The sequence below is a fragment of the Amblyraja radiata genome, chromosome 9 (assembly GCF_010909765.2).
Source record: "Amblyraja radiata isolate CabotCenter1 chromosome 9, sAmbRad1.1.pri, whole genome shotgun sequence".
Lineage (NCBI taxonomy): Eukaryota > Metazoa > Chordata > Chondrichthyes > Rajiformes > Rajidae > Amblyraja > Amblyraja radiata.
Window position 1 is genome coordinate 5,391,669 of NC_045964.1, and position 20,119 is coordinate 5,411,787.

The following is a 20,119-nucleotide window of genomic DNA, read 5'->3' on the forward strand; positions in this document are numbered from 1 at the left end:
TCTGAATTTCCTCAGCTGCCTGAGGTGGTAAAGGCGCTGCCTTGCCTTACTTACCAGTGCGGCAGCATGTGTTGTCCATGTCAGATCCTCTGTGATGTGGACTCCCAGGTATTTAAAGCAGCTCACCCTATCCACAGTAGCCCCATTTATCTCCAGTGGCATGTACGTCCTCGGATGTTGTGCCCTTCTAAAGTCCACAATCAGCTCCTTAGTTTTTATGACATTCAAGAGGAGGCTGTTGTCCTGACATCAGAGTGCCAGATCAGCCACCTCCTCCCAGTAGCCCTTGTCATTGTGCTTCACTCTTAGCTTTTCTAAATCCCCTTCAGAGCCCTCCGTCGTCCAACGAAAGACTTCAACATATAACATTGGGTGGGAAAAACTCCCAAAGATTATATTGTCTGGGATGAATGGACACTGGCTCACAAGCTAATCATTGAAGCATGAGGTTGAACGTTGCTGGATTTTAGACAATAAATGAATTGGAAGTGCTGGTAGAGAGATCCCATCAAACGCTCCCGATAATACCACAAGGCACCACGGCAGATGAGCTGAAAGCCTGCACTAACGCATCATGTATATGGGCATATGTTAAACGATTCTGCTTGAAAACTAATATGTGAGCACATTTGACAGGCAATCCGTCTGTGAGAGTATTTGCTTCAAGTTACTCAAGTTAGGAATTGAGGAAATCAGACAGGAAGACTCGGCAGCGATGATTTTGTAGAAAAACATGGGGCATAAAAGATGGTGGCAGAATTAGGCCATTCGGCCTATCAAGTCTACTCCACCATTCAATCATGGCTGATCAATCTCTCCCTCCTAACCCCATTCTCCTGCCCTCTCCCCATAACCCCTGACACCCGTGCTAATCAAGAATCTTTCTATCTCTGCCTTAAAAGCATCACCTGACTTGGTCTCCACAGCCTTCTGTGGCAATGAATTGCACAGATTCACCACCCTCCTCATCTCCTTCCTAAAGAGCGTCATTTAATTCTAAGGCTATGACCTCTGGTTCATGTTCTATCGCTGCCTGATCAGATGCAAGTTGTTTTTCCCAAATGTCACTAATTGAATTACCAACGGCTGCATGAAGGACCTATTTAGCACCAAAGCCGACAGGGCACTGGCCTTGAATAAAGATCTCCTTTCAAGCTTCCTGAACAACCTGCACATGATAAACCTATTGACAGCGTGACAGTCATCCAGGCTGCACATCTTCCTGTGGAATATTTTTTTTTTTTAAATAAATGTTTATTAGAGGCATCTGCATATCATAGTCCAAACCAGTACAGACTTTGTTTAACGGTTACATATTAAATATCCAGGTTTCCAGGTACCCAGTTACCAAAGTAGCTGGGATCCTCCTTTATCGGTTGCCTATTAACATTGCCTCTAATTATTTATTTATATTTATAGATAGAAAGAAAGAAAGAAATTAGAAAAATAGGATAAACTATCAATAATACAACTTGGGGGATAGGTCTGTAGGTCAGAGAACATAACATAACTATTCATCCAGTCCTGGATTCAGGCTTCAGTCCGGCCTCTGGCTTCTGTGGGATTTTTTAACATTCTGTAACGAGTTGGTGTGTCATCGCACACTCTTCAATAGACAATAGGTGTGCAGGAGTAGACCATTCGGCCCTTCGAGCCAGCACTGCCATTCAATGTGATCATGGCTGATCATCCACAAATCAGTACCCTGTTCTTGCTTTCTCCCCTAACTAATAGAAGGAGCTCCAGTCATGCTACTCTGGAATATGGATCCAACAATATTATGCAACAGCACAGTTTATCAGCTCAGAAATTCCTGCCGTGTGAAATTAAAGCTGCGATTGAGGTCTTTAAAATGATGAGAGGGATAGACAGAGTTGACGTGGATAAGCTTTTTCCATTGAGAGTAGGGAAGATTCAAACGAGGACATGATTTGAGAATTAAGGGACAGAAGTTTAGGGGTAACATGAGGGGGAACTTCTTTACTCAGAGAGTGGTAGCTGTGTGGAATGAGCTTCCAGTGGAGGCAGGTTCGATTTTATCATATAAAAATAAATTGGATAGGTATATGGACGGGAAAAGAATGGAGGGTTATGGTCTGAGTGCAGGTAGATGGGACTGGGTGAGAGTAAGTGTTCGGCACGGACTAGAAGGGGCGAGGTGGCCTGTTTCCGTGCTGTAATTGTTATATGGTTATAAACACAATTGAGCTTTGCATGCGAGCTGTTCTCTGCTGACTGACGCTGACGGGATGGGTATGTGAGTGGAAAATCTAATGCATTTCTTGTTAGCATAAAACATTAGCTGTTGTGTGCAACTCCCCTTCAGTCCTTGTTGTCTCATTATTTTCACAGTTGACAAACTGCAGTTTGAACCTCCCTTGAGGAAGGAAACCGAGGCTCACTGTGAGATGGTAAGTCTCAACTTCATCCTTCAGCCGGTAAGCCAAGTTAACGAACTTGGGTTAAAGTATGTTTAAGAAGGAACTGCAGATGCTGGAAAATCGAAGGTAGACAAAAATGCTGGAGAAACTCAGCGGGCGAGGCAGCGTTTATGGAGCGAAGGAAATAGGCAACGTTTCGTGCCGAAACGTTGCCTATTTCCTTCGCTCCATAGATGCTGCCTCACCCGCTGAGTTTCTCCAGCATTTTTGTCTACCTTGGGTTAAAGTATGGTTACTCTTGTAACTGCGAATCAACCCAGGTTAACCTTTGGATAACTCCCCCATGAGCATGTGCTGACAAAATTAACCAGTTACATAGATACATAGAAAATAGGTGCAGGAGTAGGCCATTCGGCCCTTCGAGCTTGCACCGCCATCCAATATGATCATGGCTGATCATCCAACTCACTATCCTGTACCTGCCTTCTCTCCATACCCCCTGATCCCCTTAGCCACAAGGGCCACATCTAACTCCCTCTTAAATATAGCCAATGAACTGGCCTCGACTACCCTCTGTGGCAGAGAGTTCCAGAGATTCACCACCCAGTTGCGCAGGACTCTTGTGTTGGATGGTTCTCTGAAGCTTTGACTGAGTCTCTCTCAGCAGTGAATTGTTAACCAACAAATATGATATTCTATAAATCTGCAGAACATATTCTGTGGTTCTTTTCCACATACAATCAAACGTTGTCCTTCCAGGAAATTTCTTAGTCATGGCCATAATCAAAGATCCTATAGCGAGCAAGATAGATCACTCGACGAAAAAGACGTAGTACGGTCATGGGCAGATTCATGGGTAATGTTCGGCCCCATTTCCGTAACCGGCTTCCGTCTCCGCACCAAAGATCCCGTAGCGGAGCAAAGATACTAGTGCGGAGACGGGAGCCGGTTACGGAAACATCCTCGTAAAAATAAAAGTTATTTGGGAAAAATCTTCTCCTCATTTTCAGAATTATAATTTATTAACACAAACTGTTCCCCCGCAACGTTGATTACACTGTGAGTCGGGTCGGGTTACTGAAATGGATGAAAAAAAGGCCCACGTTCCGCTCCGTTGCGTACTACACGTCAGCCCATGCATTTAGAAGGAGTGGTCTATCTTGCTCCGCTATAGGATTTTTGGCCATAATGTCCACAAACACCACCCCCCCCCCCCCCCCCCCCACAAACTCTATCTCTGTCAGCTTTTTTGCTGGTCTATTCTAATCCCATTTCCCCGCATTTTGACCATATCCTACAGTACCTCTGCCTATTGAAGTGTCGGTCTAAATGCCTCCTAAACTCAGTGATTGTATCTGATTCCACCTCTGGCAGGCTGCTCCAGATATAGACTACTGTAAAAATTGATCAAATTTCCTTCCTTTCACCTTAAATGTATGCTCTCTTGTTTTATTTGAGTCAAGAGTGTAATTTTCACGTACCAGTGACAGAACAATGGTTCCCTATCACGAGGAAGAAAGATTCTGATTATGTGCCCTGTGTATGTCTATTATATATATATATTTCCATCAAGCCGCTCTTAGCCTCAGTTGCTCCAGTGAAATTGATCTCTCCAGTGCCTTCCCATAATTATAGTTTTCCAATTCACCCACCATCCTGGCAAATCTCCCCAGCAACTGCCCTCTCCAATGTAATCAATCCTTCATGAAACGTGCTGATCAGAACGTGTATCCTTCATCAGTCTATTACAATGTTCTCCCGCTGTTAAGATTAGACTTTGAAGTCTGTAACTTGATCCTTTTTACTTTGAAGTTGTACCATTTTACTTTTACACAGCAGAATAACGCTGAGCCAATGTCCTTGTGATAACTAGGTGACACATTTGGAATTTAATACAGCTATTGCTAACGACTGCACAATTATCCACTTTGGTGGCAAAAACAGGAAAGCAGACTATTATCTAAATGGTGGCCGATTAGGAAAAGGGGAGATGCAGCGAGACCTGGGTGTCATGGTACACCAGTCATTGAAAGTAGGCATGCAGGTGCAGCAGGCAATGAAGAAAGCGAATGGTATGTTAGCTTTCATAGCAAAAGGATTTGAGTATAGGAGCAGGGAGGTTCTACTGCAGTTGTACAGGGTCTTGGTGAGACCACACCTGGAGTATTGCGTACAGTTTTGGTCTCCAAATCTGAGGAAGGACATTATAGCCATAGAGGGAGTGCAGAGAAGGTTCACCAGACTGATTCCTGGGATGGCAGGACTTTCATATGAAGAAAGACTGGATAGACTTGGCTTATACTCGCTAGAATTTAGGAGATTGAGAGGGGATCTTATAGAAACGTACAAAATTCTTATGGGGTTGGACAGGCTAGATGCAGGAAGATTGTTCCCGATGTTGGGGAAGTCCAGGACAAGGGGTCACAGCTTAAGGATAAGGGGGAAATCCTTTAGGACCGAGATGAGAAGAAACTTTTTCACACAGAGAGTGGTGAATCTCTGGAACTCTCTGCCACAGAGGGTAGTTGAGGCCAGTTCATTGGCTATATTTAAGAGGGAGTTAGATGTGGCCCTTGTGGCTAAAGGGATCAGAGGGTATGGAGAGAAGGCAGGTACGGGATACTGAGTTGGATGATCAGCCATGATCATATTGAATGGCGGTGCAGGCTCGAAGGGCCGAATGGCCTACTCCTGCACCTATTTTCTATGTATCTATGTATGCAATCAATCTACATGAAATGTCAGAGATTTCTGCCTCCTTTTGAAAAGAGACTTTTTTTTAATGTCCATCTTTTTTTAAAAGAACAGTAATTAAAAAAGACTAAATATTTTACACAGGAGATTACCAAAGATGTCGAGTTTGGTTCGTCATGGAGTCCATTTGCAGATGGAGGAAACAGGTAAGTAATGGAAGGATGTGTCAAATAGCCTCTTAAGGCTCTGTCCCACTTACGAACATTTTTTTCGGCGACTTGCCGGCACCCGTCATAGTCGACGAAAAATTTCCAAGTGTTGAAAATCCAGCGGCGACCAGAAAAAGGCATGATTCTTGGGCGACTACATGTCGCGGGGTGACGCCTGTATGGTCGCGAGTAGTCGCCCAAAGTCATAGAAACATAGAAACATAGAAAAAAGGTGCAGGAGGAGGACATTCGACCCTTCGAGCCAGCATCGCCATTCATTGTGATCATGGCTGATCATCCCCAATCAATAACCCGTGCCTGCCTTCTCCCCATACCCCTTGACTCCACTAGCCCCTATAGCTCTATCTAACTCTCTCTTAAATCCATCCAGTGATTTGGCCTCCACTGCCCTCTGTTGCAGGGAATTCCACAAATTCACAACTCTCTGGGTGAAGAAGTTTTTTCTCACCTCAGTCTTAAATGACCTCCCCTTTATTCTAAGACTGTGACCCCTGGTTCTGGACTCGCCCAACATTGGGAACATTTTTCCTGCATCTAGCTTGTCCAGTCCTTTTATAATTTTATATGTTTCTATAAGATATCCCCTCATCCTTCTAAACTCCAGTGAATACAAGCCTGGTCTTTTCAATCTTTCAAACTGCAGTGAGTACAAGCTAGTCGTTTCAATCTTTCAAACTCCACTGAATACAAGCCTAGTCTGTTCAATCTTTCAAACTCCAGTGAATACAAGCCTAGTCTTTTCAATCTTTCAAACTCCAGTGAATACAAGCCTAGTCGTTTCAATCTTTCAAACTCCAGTGAATACAAGCCTCGTCTTTTCAATCTTTCGTACCTTTTTCTGGTCGCCGTGGGATTTTCAACATTTTGAAAATGTTCGGCGACCTGCTGCGACTATGACGAGTGTTGGCAAGTCACCGAAAACCTCACATAAGTGGGACAGGCCTGTAATATAGTATGATGCATATGTATTTGTGGTGTTCAACCATGAGGATCTAAGTTTTGCGCAGTAATTTCTTTAGTGATCTAGAATGTAAGACTTTGGCCCAACTTGTTTATGCGTACCAACATGCCCCATATACACTAGCACCAGCTGCCTGTGCCTGGCCCATAATCCTCTAAACCTATCCTATCCATGTACCTGTCCAAATGTATCTTAAACGTTATGATAGTGTCTGCCTCAACTTCCTCCTCTGGCAACTTGTGTAAGTAAGAACTGCAGATGCTGGTTTAAATCGAATGTAGACAAAAAATGCTGGAGTAACTCAGCTGGTGAGGCAGCATCTCTGGAGAGAAGGAATGGGCGACGTTTCGGGTCGAGACCCTTCTTCAGACGTTTCGGGTCTCCACCCGAAACGTCGCACATTCCTTCTCTCCAGAGGTGCGGCCTCATCCGCTGAGTTACACCAGCATTTTATGTTTACCTCCTCTGGAAACTTGTTCCATATACCCACTTTGGGGTGGGGCGTAATGGGTACACCTAGGTGTATGTGACTAATAAATTTGAATTTGAACTTGAACTTGAGGAGCTAGTTGAGGCAGGTATGAATGAATGAATGAATGTATTATCACAGTATATTTAAAAGACACTTAGACAGGTAGATGGAAGGGAAAGGTTTAGAGGGATATGGACCAAATGTGGGCAGGTGGGTGTAACGTAGGTGGGGCATGTTGGTCAATAGACAATAGGTGCAGGAGTAAGCCATTTGGCCTTTCGAGCCAGCACCGCCATTCACTGTGATCATGGCTGATCATCCACAATCAGTACCCCGTTCCTGCCTTCTCCCCATATCCCCTGACTCCGCTATTTTTAAGAGCCCTATCTAGCTCTCTCTTGAAAGCAACCAGAGAACCGGTCTCCACCGCCCTCTGAGGCAGAGAATTCCACAGACTCACAACTCTCTGTGAGAAAAAGTGTTTCCTCGTCTCCATGGACAAGTTGGTATGAAGGGCCTGGTTCCATGGTCTGAGTCTATAAATGTTGGAAGTGTTCGGCAAGGTTGGACCCTGGGTATTTGTGTCCCACTCCAGACCAGGACTGGAATGTGAACGTGTCGGGCAAGATGACTACAGAGCCTGCAGGTCCTAGTCTTGCTCCAGAGAGTGAACTTCCACATCCTCAAGTTTCGTACTTGTTGGACACTCCAAACAGTTTTGAAATACGTATATTGAATTATTATTGATATGGTTTTTGAAAGTAAATTAAATTTGATTACTGGCTATATGCACTGAAAAATATAAGATTGTTAAGGGCTTGGACACGCTAGAGGGAGGAAACGTGTTCCCGATGTTGGGTGAGTCCAGAACCAGGGGCCACACAGTTTAAGAATAAGGGGTAAGCCATTTAGAATGGAGACAAGGAAACACTTTTTCTCACAGAGAGTGGTGAGTGTGTGGAATTCTCTGCCTCAGAGGGCGGTGGAGGCCTGTTCTCTGGATACTTTCAAGAGAGCTAGATAGGGCTCTTAAAGATAGTGGAGTCAGGGGATATGGGGAGAAGGCAGGGACGGGGTATTGATTGGGGATGATCAGCCATGATCACATTGAATGGCGGTGCTGGCTCGAAGGGCCGAATGGCCTACTCCTGCACCTATTGTCTATTGTCCATGTTTTGTTACATTATTTATCCCAGGAGGGAAATTGATCTGCCAACACATTCATAAAACACAAGATACATGAAACATGAAATTAAAGTCATGAGTGGAAAGGATTGGGGATACAGATTGGGGAGGGGGTGGGGTCGGGAGGGGAGTCAGTCGAGGTGTAGATGGTGAACAGAAAGGGAGAGAGGACCGTCCCCTGGAGGGGCCCCTGTGTTGCTCACCACCATGTCAGAGGCACAGTTCTGTAGCCTGACATATTGTGGTCGTCCAGTCAGGTAGTTGGTGATCCAGGACACTAATGGAGCATCCACCCGCATCTTCATCAGTTTGCTCCCTAGCAGTGCAGGCCGGGTGGTGTTCAAAGCACTGGAGAAGCCAAAAAAAAACACGACTCTCACAGTGCTCCCCGGCTCTGCCTCCTTTTCATTTTTGACCAAATTTATAATACTCTGGTCATCTACGGTTTCCATCCCTTGACATCCTTATCCCTCCTCCTCACTGGACTTACTCCCGCATGGCCCAGCACATGCCTAATAATGCTACAGTCTGCATTACCCAATTTAGTACCTTTCCAGCAACTCCAGAGCCAACAAGATCCACCCCAGCAACAGACTGTTCCAGCTGCTACGGTCAGGCAAACGCCTCCGTTGCCATGCTGTGAGAACGGAGAGGTTGAGAAGGAGTTTCTTCCCAGAGGCCATTAGGACTGTAAACTCCTATCTCACCAGGGACTAACTTTACTCTACCATTTTACTGTTGTGTGGTGTCTTTTTAAAAAATTGCTGTTTTTTTCCTTTTCTTCCCACAAATATGTAATATGTGAATATGTGATTCTGTTTGTAGTTTTTTTTTTTTTGCACAATCCGCAAGCATTGCCCCTTTTCATTTCACTGCACATCTCGTATGTGTATGTGACGAATAAACTTGACGACTTTCCTCAAGATCCAGTCTTATTCTTATTCATAACTATCCTGAAAAGGTCCAGTATGGTCCCACCTGAAGTTGCAAAGTTGAACTATCCACGTAATGTTTTAAAAAAAACCCCCGTGCATCCAGCTCATGTTTAAGCCCTTTGCACTGAGCATATTTCAGTCAACATTGAGAAGGTTTAAAGTCACCTCCACAACACCCCTGTTGCGTTGGCATCTTTCCATTACCTGTCTATGTATCTGTTGTCCACTGGTTATTGGGAGACCTGTATTAGAATCCCTTCTGAGTGACTGCATCTCTGCTAATCTCGGAAAAATCAAGCACCTTTTATAGAATACTATGACATGCTGATTCACTCTTTCAGGGTACACATAGCGCACCAAGAGGAGGATCTTGACAATGTGCTGTAAGTACCCTTTAATACAGATTGTTGAAAATAATGAAGTTGGGGAGAAAGATCCAATTGTTGAAAATAATGAAGTTGGGGAGAAAGATCCAAACATTAGATGTAGCAACAATGAGAGAAGACCAGCCAGGGGAAGCGGGACAGTACAAGCGCCATCATTAATGACTCTAGCTGTCTTTAATATTTACCTGTATTTAAACTTCCTAATTGCATTGGTGCATTTGAACTTGCTTCTCCAGTTAATCTTCCCCAGTTAACTAAAATGGCACCTCTTGCATACAGACTCAGCGGGCTGTTCTGTACATTCTGGTCATTCACACAAAGGGGGGTGGGGGGGGTGTAAGGAACGTGCTGCCAGAGGAGGTGGTTGAGGCAGGGATCATTGTAACATTTGAGAAACAATTAGACAGGTACATGGATAGAAAATAGGTGCAGGAGTAGGCCATTCGGCCCTTCGAACCTGCACCGCCATTCAATATGATCATGGCTGATCATCCAACTCAGTATCCTGTACCTGCCTTCTCTCCATACCCCCTGATCCCTTTAGCCACAAGGGCCACATCTAACTCCCTCTTAAATATAGCCAATGAACTGGCCTCAACTACCTTCTGTGGCAGAGAATTCCACAGATAGGACAGGTTTGGGGGGACATGGGCCAAGTGCAGGCGGGTGGGACGAGTGTAGATGGGACATCTTGGTGGGTGTGGGCAAGTTGGGGCTGTTTCCACATTGTATGACTCTGACTCTATGGTCTAACCGGGGGATTGTGCTCATGTGTGGTGATATTCTTGCTGAAACATATAGAAACATAGAAAATAGGTGCAGGAGGAGGCCATTCGGCCCTTCGAGCCAGCACCGCAAATCATTGTGATCATGGCTGATCGTCCCCTATCAATAACCCGTGCCTGCCTTCTCCCCATATCCCTTGACTCCACTAGCCCCTAGAGCTCTATCTAACTCTCTCTTAAATCCATCCAGTGACTTGGCCTCCACTGCCCTCTGTGGCAGGGAATTCCATAAATTCACAACTCTCTGGGAGAAAACGTTTTTTCTCACCTCAGTCTTAAATGACCTCCCCTTTATTCTAAGAGCTGTATGCAAAAAAACGTTTTTTGCTGTACCTGCGTACAGGGTGATAAAGAAACCATTAAAAGCACTGAATCTGTATCTCTGGGTTAATAGAATAATAACAACAGCTATATTCCCTTTGTGGATAATGTTGCTGATCAATTGAATTGATATTTGTGTGTTTTTATCTTTAGTCTTAATTCACACTTTTCAGTTATTTATTTACTGGCTATTTGCTTTGGTCAATGTCATTTGTTGTTTTCCATCAGGTCCACACTTAAACAAGCAGTTTTGGTTCCTCCTCCGCTTCCACCAAAGGTGAGTCCGCTCACCATGCACACTTTCTGAATGGTTAACTTTGGCATTAAAGGAGAGCGTGGTGAAGTGCCTTTGTGAATAGCTGCCTATTTGGTGCATCTAACCATCCTCAACCAATGTTTAAGAAGGAACTGCAGATGCTGGAAAATCGAACGTAGACAAAAATGCTGGAGCGTTGCCTATTTCCTTTGCTCCGTAGATGCTGCCTCACCCGCTGAGTTTCTCCAGCATTTTTGTCTATCCTCGACCAATGTACTGTTTTGGTTTATTTCAGACTATCTAAATCAGCTCTATTTTACTGCCAATGTATTAGCTGTAGCATGGTTGAGGTCAAGCTAAAATGTTAATAGATTTCTGTTTGCATTGAGGATATATAAGTTGATGAGTCAATTTGTTAAGTTTTAAAGTCATTGGTGAGGCTCATTGCGTGTGTTAGTCACTGCCCATTGATCTATGTCAAGTGTCAAAAAGTATGTTATAGAACTAAAGGGCCTGTCCCACTTTCACGACCTAATTCACAACCTATTTTTACTCGTGGACATTTCATCAGGCTAGAAAAACGGCCCGACCTACTTGATGCCACGAGTACCTATGACTAGCATTACGACCTACCTACGACCTCGTGATGACCATTCTGCGAGTATGAGTCCGAGTCCTGGTCTGAGAACACTAATGCAATTATCAAGAAAGCTCATCAGCGCCTCTACTTCCTGAGAAGATTACGGAGAGTCGGTTTGTCAACGAAGACTCTCTCTAACTTCTACAGGTGCACAGTAGAGAGCATGCTGACCGGTTGCATCGTGGCTTGGTTCGGCAACTTGAGTGCCCTGGAGAGGGAAAGACTACAAAAAGTAGTAAACACTGCCCAGTCCATCATCGGCTCTGACCTTCCTTCCATCGAGGGGATCTATCACAGTCGCTGCCTCAAAAAGGCTGGCAGTATCATCAAGGACCCACACCATCCTGGCCACACACTCATCTCCCTGCTACCTTCAGGTGGAAGGTACAGGATCCTGATGACTGCAACAACCAGGTTCAGGAATAGCTACTTCCCCACAGCCATCAGGCTATTAAACCTGGCTCAGACAAAACTCTGATTATTAATAACCCAGTTTCTGTTATTTGCACTTTATCAGTTTATTTATTCATGTGTGTATATATTTATATCATGGTATATAGACACACTGATCTGTTTTGTAGTCAATGCCTACTATGTTCTGTGTGCTGAAGCAAAGCAAGAATTTCATTGTCCTATACAGGGACACATGACGATAAACTCACTTGAACTTGAACACTTGAGTCAAGGGCAAACTCGGCAGAGGTCGTGAATTAAGTTGTGAAAGTGGGACAGGCCCTTAACTGTATTGAGAGAACTGCTGCATGAACTGCAACTGTCATGGTGTTTGTTGAATATTTATTCTGCCATGAAGCTTCATCACCTTATGACATGCTCAGATAATTGCCAGCTGATCGCCATTGACTCCATCTACACCATGCTGCCTCAGGAAAGCAGCTTACCTAAATCAAGGACCTTTCCCACCCCAGTCAATCCCTCCTCCCCACTCCCGTTGGGCAGCAGCTTGAAAGAACCTTCCACCAGACTCGGGGAACAGCCTCTTTCCCTCCATCATCAGACTTCAGAACAGCCCTTCACTAAGCGAGGACACTGGCCTGATTCTCAAACCTCCCTCATTTATAACAAGAGGAATCGAATATAGGAGCAAAGAGGTCCTTCTGCAGTTGTACAGGGCCCTAGTGAGACCACACCTGGAGTATTGTGTGCAGTTTTGGTCCCCTAATTTAATGAAGGACATTCTTGCTATTGAGGGAGTGCAGCGTAGGTTTACAAGGTTAATTCGCGGGATGGCGGGACTGTCGTATGCTGAGAGAATGGAGCAGCTGGGCTTGTACACTCTGGAGTTTAGAAGGACGAGAGGGGGGCTTGTACACTCTGGAGTTTAGAAGGACGAGAGGGGATCTTATTGAAACATATAAGATTGTTAAGGGATTGGACACGCTAGAGGCAGGAAACATGTTCCCGATGTTGGGGGAGTCCAGAACCAGGGGCCACAGTTTAAGAATAAGGAGTAAGCCATTTATAATGGAGATGAGGAAACACTTTTTCTCACAGAGAATGGTGAGCCTGTGGAATTCTCTGCCTCAGAGGGCGGTGGAGGCCGGTTCTCTGGATGCTTTCAAGAGAGAGCTAGATAGGGCTCTTAAAAATAGCGGAGTCAGGGGATATGGGGAGAAGGCAGGAACGGGGTACTGATTGGGGATGATCAGCCATGATCACATTGAATGGTGGTGCTGGCTTGAAGGGCCAAATGGCCTCCTCCTGCACCTATTGCCTATTGTCTCATTGTGGACATGGGACATCTGCTCTGGGACCATTACGCTACAATGCTGAGAACAATATTCGCCACCCTGTTTTCTTTCCCTTTGTTTCACCATTTTTTGGTGAGTTTGGCTTGATTGTATTCATGTATAGTATTATGTAATTTAATTGAATAGCACACAAACAAAATCCCTTCACTGTACGTCGGTACACATGACAATAATAAACCTAAACCTGGGTATGTGGTTGTGTTCAGCACTGGGATGCTTCATGTCCCTAATTTGCTGTTCACGAGCTGTTCTTTGACAGCCGGGGGCTTCCATTCCCACCTCACCATTCACACCGTTTCTCAACTCGAGTATCGATCACCTTTCTGAAAATGCTGTAACTGTTCTCGATGCTCCACATCCTCTTGACGATCTCACTGCGGCCATCCTTTATAGTACAACAACCGTGGGGTGGTGTTAGACGACACCACCACCTCCACGTACTGCTCCAAGTCTCGGTCACCATCCTGAAACGAGTCACTGTTACTTTGTCCTGGGGTCTACGGCCTGCCCTATAACACGGTGGTGTGGCGCCACCCGGTGGTTATAACCGCTACTTACTGGGCCCACCCTCAGCAGTAGGGGGTAGGGTCACTTGACAGGCCGGAAGGAGTCGTCATGGGGTTTAGTGGCCTGCCCTGGTACATATAATGAAACCCGGGTTAACTGTCCCCCATTCACGTGTGTGCTGGTCTCTTTACTGTGTTAATAGACAATAGGTACAGGAGTCGGCCCTTCGTGCCAGCACCGCCATTCAATGTGATCATGGCTGATCATCCCCAATCAGTACCCCGTTCCTGCCTTCTCCCCATATCCCCTGACTCCGCTATCTTTAAGAGCCCTATCTAGCTCTCTCTTGAAAGCATCCAGAGAACCACCCTCTGAGGCAGAGAATTCCACAGACTTACCACTCTCTGTGAGAAAAAGTGTTTCCTCGTCTCCGTTCTAAATGGCTTACTCCTTATTCTTAAACTGTGGCCCCTGGTTCTGGACTCCCCCAACATCGGAAACATGTTTCCTGCCTCTAGCGTGTCCAAACCCTTAACAATCTTATATGTTTCATTAAGATCCCATCTCATCCTTCTAAACTCCAGAGTGTACAAGCCCAGCCGCTCCATTCTCTCAGCATATGACAGTCCCGCTATCCCGGGAATTAACTTTGTAAACCTACGCTGCACTCCCTCAATAGCAAGAATGTCCTTCCTCAAATTAGGGGACCAAAACTGCACACAATACTCCAGGTGTGGTCTCACTAGGGCTCTGTACAACTGCAGAAGGACCTCTTTGCTCCTATATTCGGTTCCTCTTGTTATAAAGATCTCTTTGTTTCACCACGCGAGGTTTGCTTATTCGCCCGCCAAAGTGAGATGTTTCCACCGGGCGCAGCAGCATCTATGGAGCGAAGGAAATAGGCGACGAGTCGAGACGAGTCTGAAGAAGTGTTTCGGCCCGAAACGTCGCCTATTTCCTTCGCTCCATAGATGCTGCTGCGCCCGCTGAGTTTCCCCAGCAATTTTGTGTACCTCCGATATTCCAGCATCTGCAGTTCCCTTTTGAACGAGATGTTTCTACCAGTTGGTTCAATGGTTCAAGGGGGCCATTGGTTCAAGAGGACCACCTTCTGGGGGCAGTGAGGAATGTGCAATAATTCCAGCTCGCTAAAAAAAATGGGTGATTAATCTTCGATCAATAGTTGAACCTATTGCCTTATCTAAACTTGCTGGTCTTATAAAACTGTTTGCGTAAATTGGTTGTTATCATAAGTGGAAAAGGAATTGCTTAATATGATGACTGAACCAAAGCTTCTGCCGTTTCAGCCGAGATTGCACAGCGTTTCTGATCTTCCAGATGAAGAGAGGTCACTGACGGTCAAGAGGCAGGCTGGTGCCAAGAATGGGCCATCGGTGGTGCCCAGGAGACAGAGTACTCCCACCTCCCTGTACCAATCGGAGATGCTGCAGTCGTCTCTCCCCAGCAGTGTCAGTAGCCCAGGACTGCTCGACACCAGAGCCGGTGACTTAGGTAAAGAAACCCAGGGTGAACAGGCCTTTCCCGGGCACAACCTGAATATTTCTCCGTTCCACACATTCATGGGCCTGTCCCACATAGGCGCTTTGTTATGCAACTGCACACACTAGTTTGTCGCCACATGTTCGCCGGTGGTCGCCGTGAGTAGTCTCCAAAGTCGCGCAAAAAGTCGTAGCTGGTCGCCGCTAAATTTTCAACATGTTGACATTTTTTCGGCGACAGTGGGTTTGACGCCAATGAGCGTAGCTTGGCTTCTCCTGCCGTAGGTTGTCGCCAGGATGACGTAGGTTGTCGCCGGTTTTTCGGCGAGCTGCGATGACTATGACAGTCGCCGGCAGTTGCCTAAAAAATCGCCAGGTAGGACAGGCCCATCAGAGTGTGATACTTGGGTAAAGAAAGCCAGTGTGAAAAGGGTTTTACCTCACAGAACCTAAATCTTTACTTGATCTTCAGTCAGGAGTGATGCTTCTATTTACTCACCATTGGATAAATAGGTTTTTAACAAATAGATTGGTCCCTCTTGCGTATTGCAACAAGTGATTTTAAAAGCAGATCATTTTTCAACCATCTTCAATCAAAAGATAAGTGGCATTGCATTTGTTAAACACCCTTTTTCCAAATGTTGGATCATTAGGACCTGCTACTCTTAAATGTCACTGCGTTTGAGTTTTAATTCTGACCATTAATTACTCATTTTTGCCCGATAGCCAAAACCCTCTAAACACTGGTGCACGATACATTGTTCCTCGGCCGTTGAACTATATGTCCTTTATCTGAGGAGCATACTTTATCCACGATGCTGCTTTTGCTTCCCAAATATACATTAGGTCACATTAGGTTCTGTGGCGTTAAAGATTCAATTACTTGGTCTCGTGTGCAAGCCACCCAAAAATAACTCCAAATGTTCAAAGGGGATTTCAGAGTTGGATATGTGAATAGGTGAGACGCCAATGCAGTAACTCTATTGCACCTGCTTCCTGCACTTTATTTTACATTTCTTTGACTCAATCTTGAAAGTTGACGAAGCAATTTGAGTCCCACAGTGAAACTATCGAGGGAGGGAAATCAACATGAATGATATCCAAGTGCAAAGGGCCATAGCCCAAAGTGAAGATAGTCACTAAAATGCTGGAGTAACTCAGCGGGACAGGCAGTGTCTTTGAAGAGAAGGAATGCATGATGTTTTGAGTCAAGACTTGACCCGAAACGTCACCCATTCCGTCTCTCCAGAGATGCTGTCTGTCCCACAGAGTTACTCCAGCTTTTTGTGTCTATCTTTGGTTTAAACCAGCATCTGCATTTCCTTACAATACAATACAATTATTTATTGTCATTTGAACCTCAAATGAAGTTCAAACGAAATTTGGTTCTGCAGTCATACAACAAGAACCAAGACACACAACCAATACAATTTACACAAACATCCATCGCAGTGAATCTCCTCCTCACTGTGATGGAAGGCAAAGTCTTCTTGCACATATTCCAAAGTGAGACTGGTGCAAGGAACTTTGCTGCCACTATCACCAGCACTGTTACTATCCCACTGGTCACTATCAATATTCTCAGCTCACACTATGAAGAAGTGGTTTTGTTTCTAATTAACTGCCAGCCAGAGACCAACGCTGTGCCGATGAAATGGCTTCTAATTTAGAACATTACTTGAAAATGGTGGGATCGATTGGATTTCATGCAATATCAGGTTTTATCGCAGTCGCTGCCTCAAAAAGGCTGGCAGTATCATCAGAGACCCACACCATCCTGGCCACACACTCATCTCCCTGCTACCTTCAGGTAGAAGGTACAGGAGCCTGAAGACTGCAACAACCAGGTTCAGGAATAGCTACTTCCCCACAGCCATCAGGCTATTAAACCTGGCTCGGACAAAACTCTGATTATTGGTGGCCCATTATCTGCTACTTTCACTTTATCAGTTTATTTGTTTATGTGTGTATATATTTATATAATGGTATATGGACACACTGATCTGTTTTGTAGTAAATGCCTACTATGTTCTGTGTGCTAAGCAAAGCAAGAATTTCATTGTCCTATACAGGGACACATGACAATAAACTCACTTGAACTTGGCATAAATGTAAATTGTCCCTAGTGTTTGTAGGGTTGTGTTAATGTGCGGGGATCGGTGTGGACTCGGTGGGCCGAAAGGCCTGTTTCCGCGCTGTATCACTGAACCAAGCCCAAGTAACACAGTGTATTTTAAGGAAATCAAAAACTTGCTAATTTACATTTAAGGCATACGTCTAGTCTTTTGGTCTTTGCGGCCTTGCAGCTGTTTCCAGTTTGATGGACCCCCTGTACATTTAAGTCTCTTAAATGTCCTTAAATAAATCCCTTTGTTCTTTACACCATGATTCTTTTTTCCAAGCATTAAATTCTGGTTCAGTGTTTGTATATGATTTTTTTTTCACATTAAATGGCTCGTGGTTTAGTCAGTGGTGGGTTAACCTGTAAAAATTAAGTCTTAAAACAATTGATGATTTTCTGGAGAGCAGTGAATGCAATGTCGTAATTAGTTCATCAAATAGCCCACCTTAAATAAATCACTCCATTAATTTTTTTCAATTTTTATATCTTATTATTAAATCAAGTATTTTTGACATTGGATAATTAAAATATATAAATTAATAAGCTCAGTTTATTGTCACGTGTGAAAAGCTGTTGTTGCGTGCCAACCAGTCATCGGAAAGACAATACATGATTACAATCGAGCCATTTACAGTGTATAGATACATGATTAGGGAATAGATTAAGAAGACCATAATTAAAAGAAGAAATGCTGTTGCAGGAGTAGAGATTTAAGAGTGTGGAGCGTTTGTAATATGTGAGCATAGACCTGCTTCTGTGGCTAGCACACAAATAGTCCCCTGGGTTGGGGGCCATCTTGGAAGCAGTGTTATAACTTGTATGCTCCACCATTTTAAAGTTGAAAACCACCTTGATTGTATGATAAATAAGCTGTTGTAGGTGTTTAACATATTGTTTAACGTAGATATTAATGATTGTGACAAGCCGTGGGGAAGGGATAGAGTGGTCTGCTTTCATCAGTGGAACTGACTTGGGACATAGCTGATAAAATGTTCACCGAATCTTAAGCATTTGATTGAATTGCCGTCAGAAGATTTCTTGCTGGTTACAGTGAAAAGTTTTGCATTTGTTCAAATGTTCCAGACGGCGCTTCAGGTCTAAACGATGAAAGTTCTGAACATCCTCCTGTGTTACCTCGAAGAAAAGAAAAGAGAGATTTCCCGGTACTTTCCTTTCTAATTGTCAAACTGTTTTGTGAAAGCCATGCATCTCCTGACGCAATATTTATAAATCCGACATGTGGCCGTTTGTTGTTTCAGTAAAAATGGAATGTAGTTACTGGTATTATTTTATTAAGGTTCTTGCTGTTTCTAAAGTCAATCGGTAGAAATAAACGTATCATTGCAGCAAAACACAATGTATTGGAGGAACAGTGGATCAGGCAGCATCTGTGGAGGGGGTGGACAGAGGACGTTTTGGGTTGGGACCCTTCTTCAGACTGTGTTACTGTTGCAGCATCTGATCTTCGGGGCCAGTGATAGATTCAGCACTGACTCCAGCATGGACATGGCAACTCGTTGACCTGAGGGCCGGATGCACTTTAAACCAGCTTGCACCACCGATAACTACCCAACATGATATTGTGTACAGTTTTGGTCTCCTAATTTGAGGAAGGACATCCTTGTGATTGAGGCAGTGCAGCGTAGGTTCATGAGATTGATCCCTGGGATGGCGGGACTGTCATATGAGGAAAGATTGAAAAGATTAGGCTTGTATTCACTGGAGTTTAGAAGGATGAGGGGTGAGCTTATAGAAACATATAAAATTATAAAAGGACTGGACAAGCTAGATGCAGGAAAAATGTTCCCAATGTTGGGCGAGTCCAGAACCAGGGGCCACAGTCTTAGAATAAAGGGGAGATCATTTAAGACTGAGGTGAGAAAAAACTTTTACACCCAGAGAGTTGTGAATTTGTGGAATTCCCTGCAACAGAGGGCAGTGGAGGCCAAATCACTGGATGGATTTAAGAGAGAGCTAGATAGAGCTCTAGGGGCTAGTGGAATCAAGGGATATGGGGAGAAGGCAGGCACGGGTTATTGATTGGGGACAATCAGCCATGATCACAATGAATGGTGGTGCTGGCTCGAAGGGCTGAATGGCCTCCTCCTGCACCTATTTTCTATTTTCTGTGTTTCTGTGATCCAACCCACATGTTAGAGTGCGTTGTCTGATCTTGGTGGGAAGAGATTTTATTTTTGGTTTGCTTACGATTTATTTGCAACACCCATCTCCAATTATGCAGGGTCTCCTAAGTAGCACAAATGTCTAAGTTACTTGACAAAAATCTAGTGCAAGGCCAACTTGGGGTATCAGGACATTAATAGTTCATAAGTACTTTATTGTCAAGATGCAGTAAAATGATTTGTTTTGCATATAATCAGCATAATCACTAAGTGCACAAGTGCAACAATTGTAATGTAAAAATAGATTTCTTGGGCAGCTCACAGTTGCCACGTTTCAGGCACAATTCCTCCTGTTACACATCTCCTTTCTTCTCTTTTTATCCTGGTGTTATGTTTCTCCTGTGTTAAGTTTCTGATCCTGTATCTATGCCATCACTAAGGCTACCTGTTTCCATTCCATCGTGCTGCCTAATCCCGGGCCTGCCTCTGCTTTTTGTTGTTGAAAGTCTCTTTCTGCCTCCTCATTCTGCCCTGAATGTGTCTTCTGACACACTGGGGCATTTGCCCCATCTCACATCTTGCCCCAGCAACCATCAGCCCCACTCCCTGATCAACACCAGTTCCCAATGTAGCAGCAACTCTTCCTTAAAAGTTCTCTCCTCCCTCCCTCCCTCCCTCCCTCCGTCTGGAATTACTTCCTACTCTAGCCGTTAGGTATGGTGGTGCAGCAGTAGAGTCGCTGCTTTACAGTGCCAGAGACCCGGGTTCGATCCTGACAACAGGTACTTGCCTGTATGGAGTTTGTATGTTCTCCCCGCGACCTGCGTGGGTTTTCTCTGAGATCCCCAGTTTC

The 20,119-nt window shown here is 44.6% G+C and overlaps 1 protein-coding gene across 2 annotated transcripts in view; it reads left to right on the top strand.

The window, feature by feature from the left end:
* Positions 1-20,119, top strand: part of map4k5 (mitogen-activated protein kinase kinase kinase kinase 5) — a 138,024-nt gene that overhangs the window by 78,042 nt on the left and 39,863 nt on the right. Inside the window, exons 14-19 of one of the 2 annotated variants that reach the window (XM_033026560.1) lie at positions 2,353-2,411; positions 5,220-5,281; positions 9,200-9,241; positions 10,579-10,627; positions 14,830-15,034; positions 18,227-18,306. In XM_033026560.1, the coding sequence (XP_032882451.1) occupies positions 2,353-2,411; positions 5,220-5,281; positions 9,200-9,241; positions 10,579-10,627; positions 14,830-15,034; positions 18,227-18,306 (497 nt within the window). The remainder of the gene's footprint in view (positions 1-2,352; positions 2,412-5,219; positions 5,282-9,199; positions 9,242-10,578; positions 10,628-14,829; positions 15,035-18,226; positions 18,307-20,119) is intronic. The other variant, XM_033026561.1, reaches the window with a different exon arrangement.